This window comes from Lissotriton vulgaris, chromosome 1_1 (genome assembly GCF_964263255.1).
Source record: "Lissotriton vulgaris chromosome 1_1, aLisVul1.2, whole genome shotgun sequence".
Classification (NCBI taxonomy): domain Eukaryota; kingdom Metazoa; phylum Chordata; class Amphibia; order Caudata; family Salamandridae; genus Lissotriton; species Lissotriton vulgaris.
Genome location: NC_141685.1, coordinates 1,667,321,412 through 1,667,339,195, shown reverse-complemented (window position 1 = coordinate 1,667,339,195; position 17,784 = coordinate 1,667,321,412). Strand labels below are relative to the sequence as shown.

Genomic DNA, 17,784 nt, shown 5'->3' with positions numbered 1-17,784 from the left:
CTCCCAGCAAATGAATCAGTGCTAGTACCAACAATCCAATTTGCAGGTGGCTGGACGTATTTGTGTGCCTCAAAGGATAGTTATGTAACAAGAGAATACAGGAGAGAATAGCGAAGGCCAGTCGGATAAGATAATGTAAGGAAAGAATAGGAGAAGGCAAATAGTCAGTCGAGACGGGGATCAATCAACCCAGACATGGATTTACGAACTCGGCCAGACCCTGACATCGGTTTCGTAAACAAGGGCAAAAGAGTTACTCTTTAACAGAAGAGACACGCAGCAGTTGAGAAAAGCAAAAACACTCCGTCCGCCGTGCTGCCTGAGTGAGGGCAACACAAAATGGCTACGAGACACAAAATGGCTGCTGAATACAGGACGAAGTCAGAAATCGAAGAACCTCAGACCCTCCTTTTGCCATTACTCGGGCAAAATACCAGGGACTCAAGTTAGTCTGAGTCGATTTCAATGGCCATGGGGTCATCGAGCTGTTGCTGTAGCATCATTCTAATATTCTCTGTTTTCTGTGACACAGGCTTTGGGACACACATAGTGGCACAAAGACCACAGATGGCAGGCCCACACTGTACACAGAGACAACAAGAGAAAATGATGGCCAAGACCATTCCAAGGAAGGTTAGTATCTTCCATCCCCATGTGGACAGTAGTCCCCAAAACCATCCCATCACAGACCAATCTCCTGTGTCCTGATGTATAGACTCGGAGATGATATGCAACTTGGAGATGGCTTGGTATACCGTAGGGGCATTATCAGGAATGTAAATGCAGCAACTAGACCCGATCAATTTACAGACTCCTCCACGATCTGCAAGGACAATGTCTAGAACCATTCAGTTCTGCAAAGTCATAAGGCGATCCGCCTGAAGTTCGGCTGTCAAGTTACTCAAGGCTCCAGAAGTTACATTTATGGTAGCCTCAACAACACAAACTAGTTTTCTGATGTCTCTGCTATTGGCCATTGGGCCCCAGAAAGGAAGCAACCCTTTAATAAAGTCACCTCCTTCTTGTCCTGCTGTGTCTTTCGAATCAATAACTCCCCTGCCATATCTTTTCCTATGATGACCTGAAGGAGCAGTATATGTTGGAGGAAGAAGAAAAGCCACATAGCAAGTTCCTGAAAAGTAGGTAGGAAGCCACGTATAGGCTCTATCATGGCAGATAAAATATGTGCCTTGTGATGGCACTAACAGTGAGAAAATCTCAGGTGAATAGACATAAGTATGGGAACAGATACTCTTCTCCTGTTGATTTTTAACATTCTGACCATTAATCTGTAGACAGAAATTACCTCGATGAGGTACAGTTCAAATTGGTGGGGATCTCCTTCGCCTAGCCTTTTCTGTAAGGCTAGTAACATAACAGGTTACATTCCAGCCATCATATGCTCTTTTCTCATCCACGGGAATTTTACTATTCTCAGCAATTCTAGCCATAGCCACTATTCCCTTTATCAAAGAACTGTGACTAAAATCTGCTCCACCACCATATGGACTACCAGGAGGATACCGTAGTTTGTTCTGATAAACATTAGAGAACATAGCCAAATAGGCCCAAGCGGAGACTAAATATGGCATCCCTCTCTCTGTATTATGGGGCATGAGACCACAGACCCAACAATCAGTGGTGTTTATTACCAGTTGATGCTGATGCAATAACTAAATAAATGAAATATTAAAGTTTTCTGTTCTGCTAATCTGCTCATGTCCTGGGAGTGTATGAAACCGATGTGGGGAGGCAGTAGTAGGGATAGATAAGGAAACCGAAGTTGGAACAGGTGCTTGCTGCATAGTATAAACAACCCAACTTACACACGCTAATAAAATACATGAACATATTAAAATACAGAAGGTTATGCCACCTGGACTAACCAATAATTTCTTACATTTACTTTTCATCTTTACATTCTGATCATTGATTTCCACTTCAGTATCCATACTCTAAAGAGTTGCTCACGGCAATCTTCCTAGATCACTTAGCTGTGATTATTAGCCGTCCTATGACACTGCAAGTCCTGCAGACCTACTGTCACTACTCAGGTCACAGCTTAAGACTCCTACCGTGACCCTGCAACTTGATGGATAGTGGAAAAAAGAAATGTCTCTCAAAAAACGTAATCAGAAAAATGGGAAAAAGAAAAATTCAATTGTCTTTTATTAGTCTGTGTCTTAAATTGTACCAAGTCTTATTAGGGATTGTTTGCTCCTTAAACAAAGTTTCTGGATTCACTGTGTTCAATCGCAGATGTGATGGTACAGCTTCTTGCAACACTTAGTCGTCTTCTTTCTCAGAGTACGTTTGATCCAGGCGTGCACTACTAAAAGGTACAAATCGAGGGACCCTTTCGCCTTCACTGTCACGCATGCCCTTACGAATCCACTGATCAAAAGGTAGAGGCAAAGGTACCCTCTTACAGTGCACGCCATGGACCCAGTTCTTTTTCCCGACGACCTTTACTGCTGTACGTGTTGCCAACAAAACTTGCCGAGGCGGGCCCCAACGAGGTTCCAGATTCTTTTTCCGCTGGAAATTCTTCAGACCGACCCAGTCACTGGGTTGGATGGAGTGACCTGGATCCGCAGAGGCCTCCGGCAGAGCGTTTTGAACCTGTTGATGAAGAACACGTAATTTAGTGGTGAGGTCATGCAAGTAGTCAATCAACATTGGGTATGTGATGTCTGAATACTTTTTAGGTCGAGGGACTCCCCAGACATTGTCTGGGCGCCCAAAAACGACCTCATATGGGCTAAGTCCTAAATGAGAATGCACAGTAGTTCTCGTGGATAAAAGGTTCAAAGGCAAAGCGTCAGGCCAAGCATGACCCGTGCGGGCCTGAATCTTTGCCAATTTAAGCTTGAGTGCCATTATAGCATTCTACCAAACCAAACCTGCTGGCCGTTGCATGGAATTTCTGCCTAATACCAAGACCTGTACACACTTTCTGCATGATTTGGCCTACGAATTCACTCCCATTGTCACTCCAGACAATGCGCGGCAAACCGAACCTCGGGAAAAACTCCTTCAAAAGGACTTTGGCAGTAGAAAAATCAGTATTGTCCTTTAGGGGGTAGGCCTCTTTCCATCTGGAAAAGGCACACACCACCACCAGAACATACTTGAGGTTATTACAACGATCCATATGAATGTAATCGATTTGTAATACCCCGAAAGGGTACGTAGGGGGAGCAAAATGACCTGCTGGAGTTGGGGTTCCCTTTCCTGGATTATGCATTAAACAAACGATGCAATGCTTCACCACATTTTCCGTACATTTAGGAATTCCTTAATTCTGCCATACTGGAGCCAGAAGTTTACATATGCCTTTTGCACTAATGTGGGTTGGACCATGCTCCATAGTAACTACAGGTAGTACATAGGCGTCTGGTAACAGCCAACGTTGATGCTCTGACAATTCCGTCCAACACCCTGTCGCGTCCAACATTCCCGTACTTTCTCTCCACTTACTCAATTCCTTCTCAGTAGCGTCTTCTTGAATCGTTCTCACACTTTCTATCATGTCCTCACACATTCCTCCCTCTCTGACCCATCTTGCAGGGCCCACAACACACATGCGACTTGTAGCATCTCTCGTCGTTTCTTTCGCTACCTCATCTGCAAAAGCATTCCCGCGACCCACATCATCAGTAATCTTCTTATGAGCGCTACACTTGATTATTGCTATTTGGGTAGGCAAAGCAAGTGATTCGAGAAGGTCAGTTACCAACTGGCCATGCTGTATCTTAGTCCCATGGGAAGTAAAGAATCCTCTTTCCTTCCACAAGTGACCGAAGCTATGAGCCACACCAAAGGCGTATTGGCTATCAGTGTAAACATTCACTCTCTTTACCTTAGCCAACACACACGCTCTCGTCAGGGCAATTAGTTCAGCTGCTTGGGCTGAATTCTGTGCAATGCGTGCTTTCTCCTCAATTGTTTCCTCTTTCTATGTGCAGCACACATAGAAAGGGGAAAAAGCCTCCATGGGTTGTTTTTGTGCAAAACCAATCCTGCCAACAATGCAGACACCCTTGCACCATGGTGCAAGGTTTCCTGTGTTGGTGCTAGGCACCAAAGTGTGTGGTGGCAGAAAGAACAGAAATGCACTGTATCTTTTAAATACATTCCATTCCTGTACTTTTGAAGTGGTATAGGGCAGCACAGCAAACATACTTGCGGAGCTGCCCTACACCATTTCATTATAAATGAGGCCCGTAGATTTTAGTAATATCCAGGCCCTATGGATGCAATTTATTTTACAGAACTGTCCCTTCAAAAAATTCTCAGGGATAGTAAGCATATGTAAATACAACAACAATTAAAAGCAAGCACTTGACAGCTCAGTTAACTCTGTGGACTACCACTCAAAAAGCTTCAAGTGATTTAATCAAGTAACTGCAACAGCACTCTCCAGTCCTGAAAAAATCAAAGCCAGGCAGACAGCTTAACACACATTGCTGCTGGCCTGAAAGAAATTAAAATGTGCACAATGAGTTAAATATGAAAATCCTTTACATTTGCAGATTAACTCGTTGTGCACATTTGCATTTCTTTCAGGCCAGCAACACACTTGTAGAAAGGCATCTTTCGCAGTCTGCCTGTCTTCAATTTCCCAGCACAGGAGTCTGGAGAGTCCCTAAAAAACAACATTCCAGGGAAAGCCTTTTAAGTACCGGAATTAACCACCTGAGACGTGTTCTTTAAGGAAATGAAGAGCGCGATCCCTTTCCCATGCCTCCACGGCCCCCCCTGGGGGTCGCGCCCCACAGATTGAAGACTCCTACCTTACACCTTCATCTCCTATCAGTTCCTGTATTCCTTCTTCTCTCCCTCTAATCGTCTCGTTCCCTCTCCTTCCAATTATAAATAAAACAAGCGATGAGAATGAAAAAGGTCTCGCCATTGATTAAGTTAAAACCATTTGCTTTGCTAATGGTATTGTATAGCAAAGCAAATGGCTTTAACTGAATAAAAGGCGAGAACTATTGCATTTTTAATGCTCGTTTGGCTATTTGGGGTAGTTTGCGCTTAGGGTTCCATAACTTTTTTTCCCATATAAGGTATCCCTTTCAGAGTTGCATCATTTTTTTTTTTTTTTACAACATCCTGGGGATTCTAAAGGTGCACAAGGTGTGTGGGGGAGGGGACCCAGAAAATAGGCAAATATCGCTAGATTTTGAGTTTTTTATTTTTAGATAAACAAAGTGCTCCGAATAAGTGTCCTTTTATTCCCTAAAAATGGGGTCCACATATGGTTTGCCGTACTGTAGTAGCAATCTTCCCAGCTTTCAGGAACATGCAGAGCTGAGGTATAAAAAACTAATTTGTTACCACAGTTTCGTAATTTTTCAAAGGGAGACAATTTTTCCTATTTTTGTGCTCTAAACCTACTTCCAGTTTGTGGCAGAAACCAGTGTGAAAACCATGGGTCATCCAAGAAAACTGTAGATTTCTTATGAGTAGATAATAATCTGAATTCAGCAAGGGGTTATATGTGTAGATCCCCCAGTGTTTTCCCAAAGAAATCAACTGTTGATATAAAGAAATCTGAAAATGAATAGGTAATTTTAACCAGAAGCCCTTGCAGACTTCCAACTTTGGATGGATAACAAACACACACATTTTCCTCATATTTCTGTGATGGAAAGTTTTGGAATCTGCAGAGATCCACATATTTCCTACCACTCTGAATTCCCACATGTCCCCTGATAAGAACGGTATCCAATGAAATAAAAGATCATACAGAACTAAGTTGCTAGATAAGTAATTGGGGTAGCTGCTGTATTTCAGGTCGTACTATGGCAACACCCTTGCAAATCTGTGTACTACAGACCTTTTTGAAAACTACACAAATAGGGGATCCCAAGGTGGTGTCTTGCGTGCATCCCATGAGGTTTTCTTACCCACAATGTTCTGCAAACCTCAAACTTTGCCTGAGAGCATGCAGTTTCCCTGCATTTTTGTTTAATCCTCAAAATTCTTGACACCCAGTATTGCCCCACTTGTGACTATAGAAAGATTGGCCACTTGTGTGGCCGGTCCTAGTACCCGCAACAGGAATGGATCAAACAAAGCTCAATGGCAAGTAGACTCCCATTGACCCCGGTTTGAAGAATTTCTTCTAAAGGTTTCTTGTGTAAGGTGCCGCTGCCCCCCTTTCCTGGTTACTAATGGGTGGATCCCTACTTGAGGATCGCTCTTCTATGGTGATCCTCAAGGAGGCCTCAACTATGCAGAGGTAGCATTGGAAAGGGGAGATTCTCCCCTTTCATACCTTACCTCTCTCAAAGGAATCTGTGGTCAGGACTGAGATGCCCCCGAGCACTGATTCAGTGAAAGTAAAATTAGCCCATCTGCTCGTTTTTTACTTTCACTCTCCTGTAACAATGTCAGCGCGCCCTGTGCGCTGATAGCCATTGCATGTAGAAGTAAAAACTGCCTCTTTCTGAGCAACCTGATGTAAAAAAAAAGAATAAAGAACTCTTTCTGGTGCAGAGCATCCGAGGGGCATTTAATACCTCCTCAGTGTAGGCCAGTATCGGACAGATGCACTGGGAAGTTAGGGCAACCATTGGCTGCTGACTGATGGCCACACTTATAGGGTTGAGAGGTAAGGATTGGCCAATTATAAGAGGGGGGCTTGTGAGAGGGGAGAGTTAATTAACAGGGTATAAAGGTAGATCTGACAGGAGAGCTCTGTTGCAATTTTTCCAGACACCCTATCAGTGAAGTTGTTCACAAATTTCACATAAAGAAGGTTTTTAAGTTAATTTTCAGACATTTTTTTAGAAGATTGGCCAATTTTCCTGAGCTTTGCACTTGTGGTTGTAATATCAGTAGAGTTGATTACTGGAGCAAGAATAGATTTTACTTTCTTGTCAAAGAAATGTACAGAATCATGGCTTTTTACTTTGAGTTCTTCAAAGGTGATGGTAGTTGAAGACCTGTTGGATGATTTTGTGAATTCAAAGAGGGCATTTGAGAGGTTGTTAGTTGTCGAACACGGATTTGTGTATGTGGATTTTGCCACGAAAATGTTTTGTGTAGTTATTTCTGGCCATCCTGAGGTAAGATAGGCTGGAAGCTGAGGGTGATTGCCTTGTTCCGTTCTCTATACTTCTGGGAGATTTTCTTCTCTTACAAAAAATCTCAGAGAACCACAGAGCTGCGGTCTCTGTCTAAGAGATACTAAATAGTCTGACAAGACTCTCAAGCAGTGATATTAGTTCGTTGTTGAGGGTTGACATCTTGGTTGGGGTCAGAAGAGGGAAGGGTGTTCAATGGCAAGGAGGTCAATGTTACTACTTCTAGACTCCCAACCAAGAGTGGACTCCAAGTCACTCCCACTGTTTAACTTTTCTATACTCCCTTACATACATACTATCATCAGAACCTATGTCCTCTGTTTGCTGACCATATCATAGTCCACAATCGCGCAGCTCTGACTGCAAGACTACAAAAGTATATGGCCATGCACTGCCCCTTTGAAAAATACCCTTGTGAAAAAGACTTTGAAAGCTACTCAATTGCCTCTGAAAGTAATCAAAGGTCAGGTTCAACATTTTTACCATCTACAAAGCCTGTTGGAACAGATGAGCTGTTTACCTCAACACTTGGCTCAACACTACACTCCAGCCCTAGACCCTCTCTGGCAGAACTTTAGCCACCAACAAATGGTTAAATGACAGAGCCATGGGTGCAGGTGTCTGGCTCTTGACAGCCCTATAATTTAGAACACCTTGCATTCCAGTTAAAGAGTGAAACCAAACAATAGGAAAGACAGAGCTCCTTTAGAATGACATTCATTTGAACTCTTCCAATGAGCAGATAGCAGCAGATGAGTGCTGGCTAGGGGGATCTCACTTTGCATTTGGTTGGACTCTAGCTATCATGTCATCACAATTTTTACTCTACATTTATTTTCAGTGCACTGTAGTGATCACAAGGTGACATATCAACCCATTAACAACATCCTAAATAAATGAATGGCCTCCTTCCATGATTAGTTTTTGTGCATTTCTATATCTGATGGACTAATTTTAAAGCAATTCTTAGCTATTTAAACAATCTAAATGTAAATAAACTCTAGAGGTGCTTGTGTTTTCACTGATCTCCTTTAGTCCCCTAGATCTGAAATGTGTGCTGATGACTAAATGCTGCTTTCTTCAGTTGACTCGTTCCCTTTCCTTGCATGTAGGGTCTACAGTGACATGTAGCAATATTATCTATCTGCTGCTGTTTGGCTGGTGGCTCTCTCTGGTCTACATTCTAGTTGCTGGAGTGATGTTCTTCTCTCTTTTGGGTGTTCCTTATGGTAAGTTGAAATAAGGCCTTAAGGCTGTTTTCAAACTGTCTATTCTTTAGGCAATGTTGAAATATTTAAATCTTTAATCAGTTGCATTTCTGAAGTGACACAACCACACTAATATGAAAAGAATTGGATAACTATTTGTTCAAGCCATATGAGCTGTAGATCATATGCTGTGCATAGATCGCCATCTAGTGTTGGGTCCGGATGTTTGCACTTTGTTTTTCTTTAAAGAAGTCTTTCCAGACACGATGTAGGTGACAACGCCTTTCGGTGATAGTGCGCATGGGCATCGACTCCATTGTTAGATAGCTTTTTTCCGCCATCGGGTTCGGATGTGAATTGTTGAGCTCCGGTTCGGCACCGTTGTCCGGGCCCCCTTCGCGCAATCCACTACCCTTGACAATATTGTTTATCGATCGCGTTTCCCATTCTCCATGTATAGTTTACACTCAAACCTTTGATCGGAACATGTGTGGAAGGCCGTTGGGCGTACCCGTGCCGGGATCGGTAGCAGTCGATGGAGCGGACTCCATTCAAGAGCTGTCCAGGGTGTCGTGCTAAGTTTCCCCACACCGACTTGCACGTAGTGTGCAACCTCTGCCTATCCCTGTAACATGACGAGAAGGACTGCAATGTGTGCCGGTCCTTTCGAGCTCGACGTCACGAAATGTACCAGCAAAGTGGCTCTGAGACGAATCTCATCAGAGATTAGTCCGATCACGAAGAATCGCAAGCGCAGAAAACCGAAATGGAGGAGGAACACATCTGTGTCTGATGCCGATGCCGAAGACCTCACTCCCGGACAGTGGATCGTGCGTAAAGAGACTTTCTTTCCCTACCATCTCCTCTATGAAAAGGCTCTGGTCCCTCCTTTGCCTTCGGGTCAAGGTGGGCTCCGAGAAGTTTTTGAGTGCCCCACCTTCCAGTTCGGCTAGACTACTCAAACAAAAGAGTCTCAGACCGGTATTCCACCTTCGGATCCGAAACCGAAGGAGATTGCAATTCATCCAGAAACTGGACATATTCATGCCAAACTTCCTGAAAAGAGGAAAATGGCCTTACAAGAAGACTACCATATTCTTGTAAACAGGAAAAATGTGGGTTCTGACCCTTCTCTGCCATACATTCCACAACCTTCTTCATCCATTGATCCAAATGTACTCATCACACCTACACATTCCCCTCCACCAACATCACCTGACCCACAGGATACAGGGGATGGGGATATAGATGACTGCATACCACAGGATACTGACCCATGGGATGATTATAATACTGACCCTCATCCAGATAATGACCCCGACCTATATCCATCCAGACCTTCTCCTCCAGATGATAATATTGGATATATTGAGCTCCTTAACAGAGCTGCACAACATCATGGAGTAGAGCTTCATAAAGAGACTATAGAGGAGGATTGTTTGTTTGAGACACTAAGTTCATCTCAAAGGGCTACTCAAACATTACCAATGTTAAAGGGTATGCTGAAACATACTGAGGACATCTTTAAAGACCCTGTAAGAGCTAGACTCATCAGTCTCAGGGTAGAGAAAAAGTTCAAATCTGCACCTAATGACTATTTCTTTAAAAGCCGGTTACCCTTGGACTCTTTGGTAGTTTCCAAAGCTCGTAAAAGAGCAAAGTCGCAAACAGGTGAGGCCCCTCCTCCGAGTCCAATTTAATTGACGCTTCCGGCAAAAGAGTAGCGTCGCAAGCGGCTAATCATTGCCGCATTGCCAATGCTAGAGCACTATTGGCAAGGCATGATAGAGTTCTTTATGATGAGCTTGAAAAACTAATTGAATTTCTTCCTAATGAGCATAAGTCTAGAGCTACTGACCTTATTCAAGAAGGTAAATTAATAACTAATACCTCTATCAGGTGTGCTCTAGATCAGGCAGACACAGCAGCTCGGGTAGTGAACACTAGTTTACTGCTCCGTAGACATGCTTGGTTAAGAATTTCAGGGTTCAAGCCTGAGGTGCAAGCCTCTATTCTTAATCAACCCTTTGACAAAGAACACCTCTTTGGTTCAGCTGTCGATACATCACTAGAAAAGTTGAAAAGGGTACGTAAGTTGCGAAGTCCATGGGGGCCTTACAATCCCCTTCCAACAGATGTTCTTTTCGTCGCTCATTTTACATAGGGCAGATCCAAAAATGTGTCTACAGACAATCCCTCCTCTTGCAAGGGCAACAACCAGTCACCCTCTTCAAGAGGTTATTTTATAGGTGGCTATAGAAAAAATAATGGCAAGGGAAGAGGCAGAGGTAACTTAACACGCACTTCCCTGCAAACACAAAACAATGACTTCCTTTCCATACCACCTTTCCATACCCACCCCCCCCCCCCACCATTCCACTCCTGTCGGGGGACGTCTCTCCCAATTTCTACCTATTTGGAATACAATTACATCAGACAAATGGGTTCTACAAATTATCCAATCTGGCTATTGCCTGGAGCTTACAAGCACTCCACCGAACATTCCTCCAAGGGCACACCTCATGTCACAAGAACATCTCAACCTTTTAGGGCAAGAGGTTCTCTTTGTTGCAGAAAGTTGCAATAGAACCAGTCCCTTTACCATAACCGGGAACAGGTGTTTACCCCCTCTACTTTCTAATTCCCAAAAAGGACCGCTCTCTCAGGCCTATATTAGACCTCTGTCAAATGTATACATTCAGTCAGACCACTTTCACATGGCAATACTCCAACCGGTGCTTCCTCACCTTCAGCAAGGTGACTTTCTCTACGCTCTGGATCTAAAGGATGCTTACTCGCACATTCCAATTCAACCTGCACACCGACAATATCTCAGGTTTGTGGTAGCAGGCCAGCACGATCAATTCAAAGTCCTCCCGTTCGGAGTAACAACCGCACCCAGGGTTTTCACAAAATGCTTGGCAGTAATAACAGCGCATCTAAGAAGACAACATATTCACGTCTTTCCATACTTGGGCGAGCTGGCCTTTATGAACCAGTCGTCTAACAGCTGTCTACGCCACACACAAAAACCTGTGCAATTGCTCCACAAGCTAGGATTCACAGTAAATCTGTCCAATCCCATCTCCAACCGTCCATGTCTCTAGCATATCTATGAGCATACAAAAGGCTCTAAGATACCCAACTCCAGTCAGTTGGGAATATACAAACCCTGATGTCTCAATTCCAGCCTCAACACTCCGAAGAACACTTCGTATCCCACTTAATGCGCCGTCCACACCATTAGCATAAGAACCGAAACACATGGGAATTCTGCGCTGTACCGCTGCGCCGCCAATCTTATTCACAGCATGCTCATTCAGTATAATTTTAGGAACTGCCACTTCGTATTCCACTTAATGCGCCGCCCACACTATTAGCTTAAGAACCGAAACACAGGGAATTTTGCGCTGTACCTACGCGGAATCGAGTATCCATCTCCACCCCCACGGACCTTTCCTGTTTAGTCTGGTTGTTGGTTCCCCCAACGTACCCGCTCGATCAAATGTCATCACGTCCTTCTGTATGTCACTCTCTGTACAGAGGTAGAATTGAGTAGCTTACTCTACTCCCACAGAAAACACACCTCGTTGTGGTTTTTTAATCCTAGTTAGGGTCACCACTCACTCAGTCACCTATAAAATAATGCAAATATTGCTGATTACATGTCCACAATTAAATGTATGTATGCCTTCTCTTTTCCTCCCTTCCTTAGGCATTAGAGGCTTACAACCTTACGGCATCTATTAAATGTCCTGATGATGGTCCCCATGATTAAGTAGTGGGACCGAAACGCCGTCGACCTGTTGTGCACCTTATACAAAAAACTTGATTTATATGTTATGTATATGTAATGGTGCTTGCCTGATATTTCTGTACACCTGAACTTTTACAGAAATCGGTGCTTTTGCCTTAAAAAGCTCTGTTTTGTCTTCTGTCAACCTTCTGTTCTGATCGGATTGTGTTCGGGTACAGGCTTGTGCCCCACACTGGTGATTTGTTGAAGGTATTCCTTTTGTATAAAACTTTCAATTGAGTAAAAAATTGAAGACCTCTGTCCGGCTGGACATGTCGCTCCAAATATAGAATTGATTTTGTCTATATTCATTGCTTCGCATATACTTATGCATGGGACCGCTGTTGTTTTACAAATTATGCTCCCCGAGGTCCTATTCTGACTCACTTGGGGCCCATTGTTGTCCTTAACGTAACCAGTTCCCCCTAGAGCACACTCCACGCAAACTGGGGACTTCTATGGCATTTTTAGGAAATATACCCATAGATGACCTGTAAAACAGCAACATGGTCTACAACTCACACATTCACAAAACACTATTGTGTAGATGTGTTAGCAAGACAACAAGCTAGAGTGGGCCAGGCAGTTTTACGCACATTATTTCAAACCATTGCAACAGATACCGGTTAGCCACTGTTCTGGGCGATAACTGCTCTGTAGGCTCTGTGATCTACAGCTCATATGCCTCGAACAGAAAATGCTACTTACTCGGTATGCATCTGTTCTTGGCATATAGAGCTGTAGAGTCATATGCGCTCACCCGCCTCCCCGGGTACCTATATCTGTTGCAGTAACATCTCACTTAGATATGTGCATTCATGGACATCTATCTAGAACATATAGAGAGTAAGGAATTTCGTCCTTGGATGCTGGACGGGGAATACTCCTGATCCCCTGGTCAAGACTTTTTAAAGAACAAATGGAGGAGTACTACCCGATGAGGGAGATGAAGGCTTTTTCCAACCAGGGAAACACTGTTCCTTTGTTAGTAAACCCCTCACTCACCACCTAGTGGTGACTTGCTTCATCATCGGGGCCCACCCAAGTGGCCTAGCGTCACTTGGGTGTGCTTCAACACCTGGATTACAGTGGAGCAGGTAGTGAAGTGTGGGTTGCAGACAAAAAAAGTGTGAGTGTTAAAATTGTCCTGGTTAGTACTTAGTATAGACTTTAATAAAAAGGTAACTGGACAAAATTAAAACGTAACGATGAGATACTGGGAGGGGAGTTACGACCTACGTATCTCTGCTATGTGTTGGTCAACATGTTTCTACCATTAGGGGAGATCCCCGGTATTCTTCAGGACCAAAACAAGGAAGTGGGAGGTGTGGGTCCCCTAAAAGACGCACCCTGTCCTAAATCCTTGGTCATCCAGATGAAAAAATGTTTCTCTGGGAAGTCACTCCTATAGTATAGGGTGTAATCAAAAAAACATACCCCTCACATGTGTGACTACATACAATGTGATCTCCAACAAGGTTAGCAAAAGTATCAGGAAACACTGGTCAATAGTCAACTCTGGAACCTTCAATTGGGAAAAACCTCTTTTCTCATATAAAAAAGCGCCTAGTCTAAAAAGCACCTTGGTCAATACAAGACCCAGAAACAACACTAACTCCAATGATCCAACCTTAACACAGATATGGGGTCTCCCACCAGTAACTGGACATTAATGATGTGGGGACTGCAGTGTTTGTCACCTGACAGAAAACACCAAGACCTTAGCCTTGGAACCAGGCAAAATATGGGAGCAGAGATCACACACCAACTGCAATAGCAGTAATGTCATCTACCTCATCACCTGCACCTGTGGAAAACCCTACGTTGGTATGACGACACGAAAAATCAAACAACGCATTTGCGAACATAGAAGCACAATAAGATGCAAAAAGAATATGACAAGACTCACGGATCATTTTCTAACTGCTCATTTCTTAAACCTGTGAAAGAAATCAGGACCCCACTGCATCGTCAGAAAGCTGTGATGGGATATCAGCTCAACTCCAAGTGTTTTTCCAGACTAATAATGTGTAAGTGGTAGAGTCACAATTCTATTTAACCTTTCTAGTCGAAGGAACTGTAGGTTGAAATAGAATGTACAGCTGATTGATTGACTCATAGTGCAACCTTTTTCACAGTTTGAAATGTGGCTGTTGATTCCTGCATAAAATGTGTTGTGGAGCTCGTGTCTGGCATATGACCTTTGCGTGTTAGATTTGGAATGTCAGTAGGAGATAGTGTATCTGAATGGTAGAGGGCAGCAGTGTTAATCATATCCATTAGTCTCCGTACTACATGACAGCAGAACAGGTTGAAAATTGGGGTCTAGATGCTTCCAGCTGTTAGACCACTAGGGGAAATGAAGAGGGAAGAGGTTTCTGGGCTGTCAAGTAATGTGGTAATGCGACCGTTTTCTATTAAATCAAGTATCAGATCTTTTGGGCAATATACATTTTTCAACAAGATGAAAGAATAGGAGGCAGTGTGGGGCCCTACCTATTTATTTCTATATTAGAAGAATCCAGCATTAACCCTGCCATACACAAACCCACTTTTCTCTTAGAACAAAGGATTCTGACCTTGCCAAAGATTTAATGTTGCTGCCCAGTGGACATGAGACAAACTAAAGCATCATGAAGGATACTTCTAAGCACCGATTCATCCCCAGACTCCAGACAGGATCCAGAAACTCTACCAATGGATCATGTACGCAGATAGCTTACACTATTGGCCTCTGTTGCGAATCCCTGCTACCTCTGAGCATGACGACAGAGTTGCCTAAAGGCATCATCCTCTTTTCTTGCACCCAAAGACTCTGGCATATGCTCTGCTCCTACACATTTTGTTTTTCACCAAATTTATAACTTTTGTAGAGTGCCGGGTTGTTACCCTCGAAGTCTATGGGTTTCGGGCTGGCCTGTGCGTGTAGGAAGCCGATGTCTTTGATGGACCCAAACAGCGTCTGCTTATAAGACATTGGAAGCAAGCCTTACTCAAGGCCATGTGACACTCACGCAAAGACTATCCTGTAACAAGAGGCCAAGCTCTGTCGTGGAACACAAGAAGTAAGGCAGCGTCCCGTTGAGGTCGCCCTATTCCTGTAGGTCAAAAGACAACTCCAAGTGCGCCTGGAGCTTTTTGATGTCTAGGCATACTCGCTCTAGGGTGAGATCTTGCAGTTGGTGTTTGTAGAACCAGTCGCAGTCTTTTGTCCTACTTGGACCTTATGCTGAACTTGGAGCCGAGGTGCCCCAAGTTTCCCAGGGCTGTTGTCGACTTCACAGCAGATTGGGGCTTCTAAGAAACCTATGATGGAGATTTCGAAGTTCTTTCTGGTTCTTCCTGGTGAGCCTTCAGCCCTACGGACCCGCCAGGACCTGTACTCGAACTTTCGCTCGTAAGCTCTTCTTTGGTGCAGACTGGGCCTCCAGTCGGTGCCAAGCAGTGCTAGGCTGTGCCTGCACTCCTGTGCCACTGCCTCCAACCCTTGGTTCTCTGGCTGCACTGGCTACAGATTTGGCATCTTCAGAACTGTCTTCTGGTCTGGAACCATATTCAGGTAGGCCCTACCCCTGCACAGGTAAGCAAATGCTACAGATAATGAGGGTCCCCCTGTATTGCCAACAGTACCTCAAGAAGATGAAGGATATTTTGGCTCCAATTGGGCATCATGGACAGGCCCGAGCATTTCCCACATGATGGTGATGATTAGGCAACAAATCATTTGATTACACCTCATAATACCAACCTAAAAAGTAGCAATGGGTCAAAATAAAGGGGTGTGTATCTTATCCAGAAGTGGTATGATTCGTGATCAATGGATGGCGAAATCTGTCGCTGGGTCTCACAAAGTGCTTAAAGAGATCCCATCAGACTTCCACCCTGTACCGCCCTACATCATTTGGGAACCTTTATAGAGTGCACATGGGGAATCGAGTGCCCAGTGCAAGATTTGGCCAAACTCCACCAAATCTATCGCATCAGTTCCAAACAAACAGTGATGTAATCAATATAGGGTATCAGGGGTATGCATGAAAAAGCAGTGCTCAATATGTAAACCAAAAGTGAATAAAGTGCTCGATATAAAATTGAGTGAAAAGGAGGAAAATATATTTAATGGACACCTCCTTATTCTCAATATTAAAAACAGTGCAAAATGTAGCCTTAACAAATAACTACACAGATGGAAAGACGGTCGACATGTTTCTGCAGACTTTTAACGTGCCCATGGGTCACCTTGCTGCTTCTTCAGGACCTGTTATGCTACTGCTAAATGTGGTGACGTGAATCAAAATATAATAACAGTGTGATAAATGAAGTGAATATCACCTGGAAATCTCCTGTATTCAAGTTTCCGGAGTTCATCAGAAGGAAAGATACGCATCCACATCAATATAGAAAAGAAATGTACATGCCATTAGTGTAAATGTCATTTCAAAAAGCAACTGCTGGATTAATATGTCCAGTCAGATCAAAGAACTGCAAAACCTCATGTGACCTAGTATAGGTCTTTCATGAGAGCTAAATGAGCAGCATATCTCATAATAATATGGACTGTGTGAACATATACATTTATTTACACTCACCCAATTTGCAGGAGAATGTTGCCCCCCCCCCCCCTCACCTGGCCACAACTCAGGTAACACGGAGCACCGCTCTGTTCAAGCCAAACAAATGAGAAACATCAGAGGAAGCACTTCGCTGCTATGAAACAAGAACACACTCCCCGCATAGACTAGGCTCGTAGTGTTTAGTAACCTCCTTTTCTCTTTTCACTTTTTTAATATCTATTTGCCACCCATTCAAAACAACCCTGATGTCATAGGCCTGTTAGTGCATAGAAGCGATTGCATGAATTTCCGGGTTCAGTTATGTGCCTGGGGAGATTCACAAGGTGAGAAATCTGCAGTTAGTTTATCCGCTAGATTGAGCTCTACCATAGGTAAGTAACTTGTTCATATTCTCTGACCCAAAAAGCGGCATCAATAAAGTTCACATTACGCATGTGGATTTTCCACCTACCACAACCTTTAATCCTTGATTTCAGGGGGCAAGGGGAAAGCTTGCACTAAACCAAACGATACATCTCGATACAGATTATACAAGAAATCTCACAAGCGTGCAGAAGCGCAAAATCTAGACACCTTGTTGTGGTTGTGCTGTAAAACTGTAAGTAACATAACACGCTGGAATGGAATGTGCTTTTATCCCCTCAACATAAGAGTCCCTTAATACGTTTTTCAGTGCATGTTTTTGAACACAAATCTACAGCTCTATATTAAGACTGTAGGATAGCTATAAATATGAAACCCAGCTCATAGTCCGCAGTGCAGTATTGACATCCCATTGAGGTGTTTGCAACTATTGTTTGTAGTATCCTTCTGTTCTCCCTGAACCTGGACCTTCTCATATGGATGTTATTTCTTTCTCCGTTTATAGGAAAACTCTGCTGGAAGCTCGCTGGATATTTTCTCTGGCCATTTGGGAAAGTAATTCAGAAGGTATAGTGGAGGTTTTGTGATGTTTTGTATGGAGGGTTCGTCTCCACTGGAATACAGCCTTACCGCAAGCCATTGTGAACAGTCGTCCCTGATGAAATGTCTGTGGTAGAAGATGCCCTATCAAAGAGCATATTGGGGGGGTGCGGGTGCACACCTGTACTCTGAGCAATTATTGAGTTCTA

At 43.6% G+C, this 17,784-nt stretch overlaps 1 protein-coding gene across 2 annotated transcripts in view; it reads left to right on the top strand.

Annotated features, from left to right (window-relative positions):
- The window catches only part of LOC147751019 (uncharacterized), a 355,587-nt gene that overhangs the window by 190,959 nt on the left and 146,844 nt on the right, over positions 1–17,784 (top strand). For both annotated transcript variants that reach the window (XM_086918906.1, XM_086918905.1), the window contains exons 5-6: positions 8,210–8,326; positions 17,541–17,602. In XM_086918906.1, the coding sequence (XP_086775032.1) occupies positions 8,210–8,326; positions 17,541–17,602 (179 nt within the window). The remainder of the gene's footprint in view (positions 1–8,209; positions 8,327–17,540; positions 17,603–17,784) is intronic.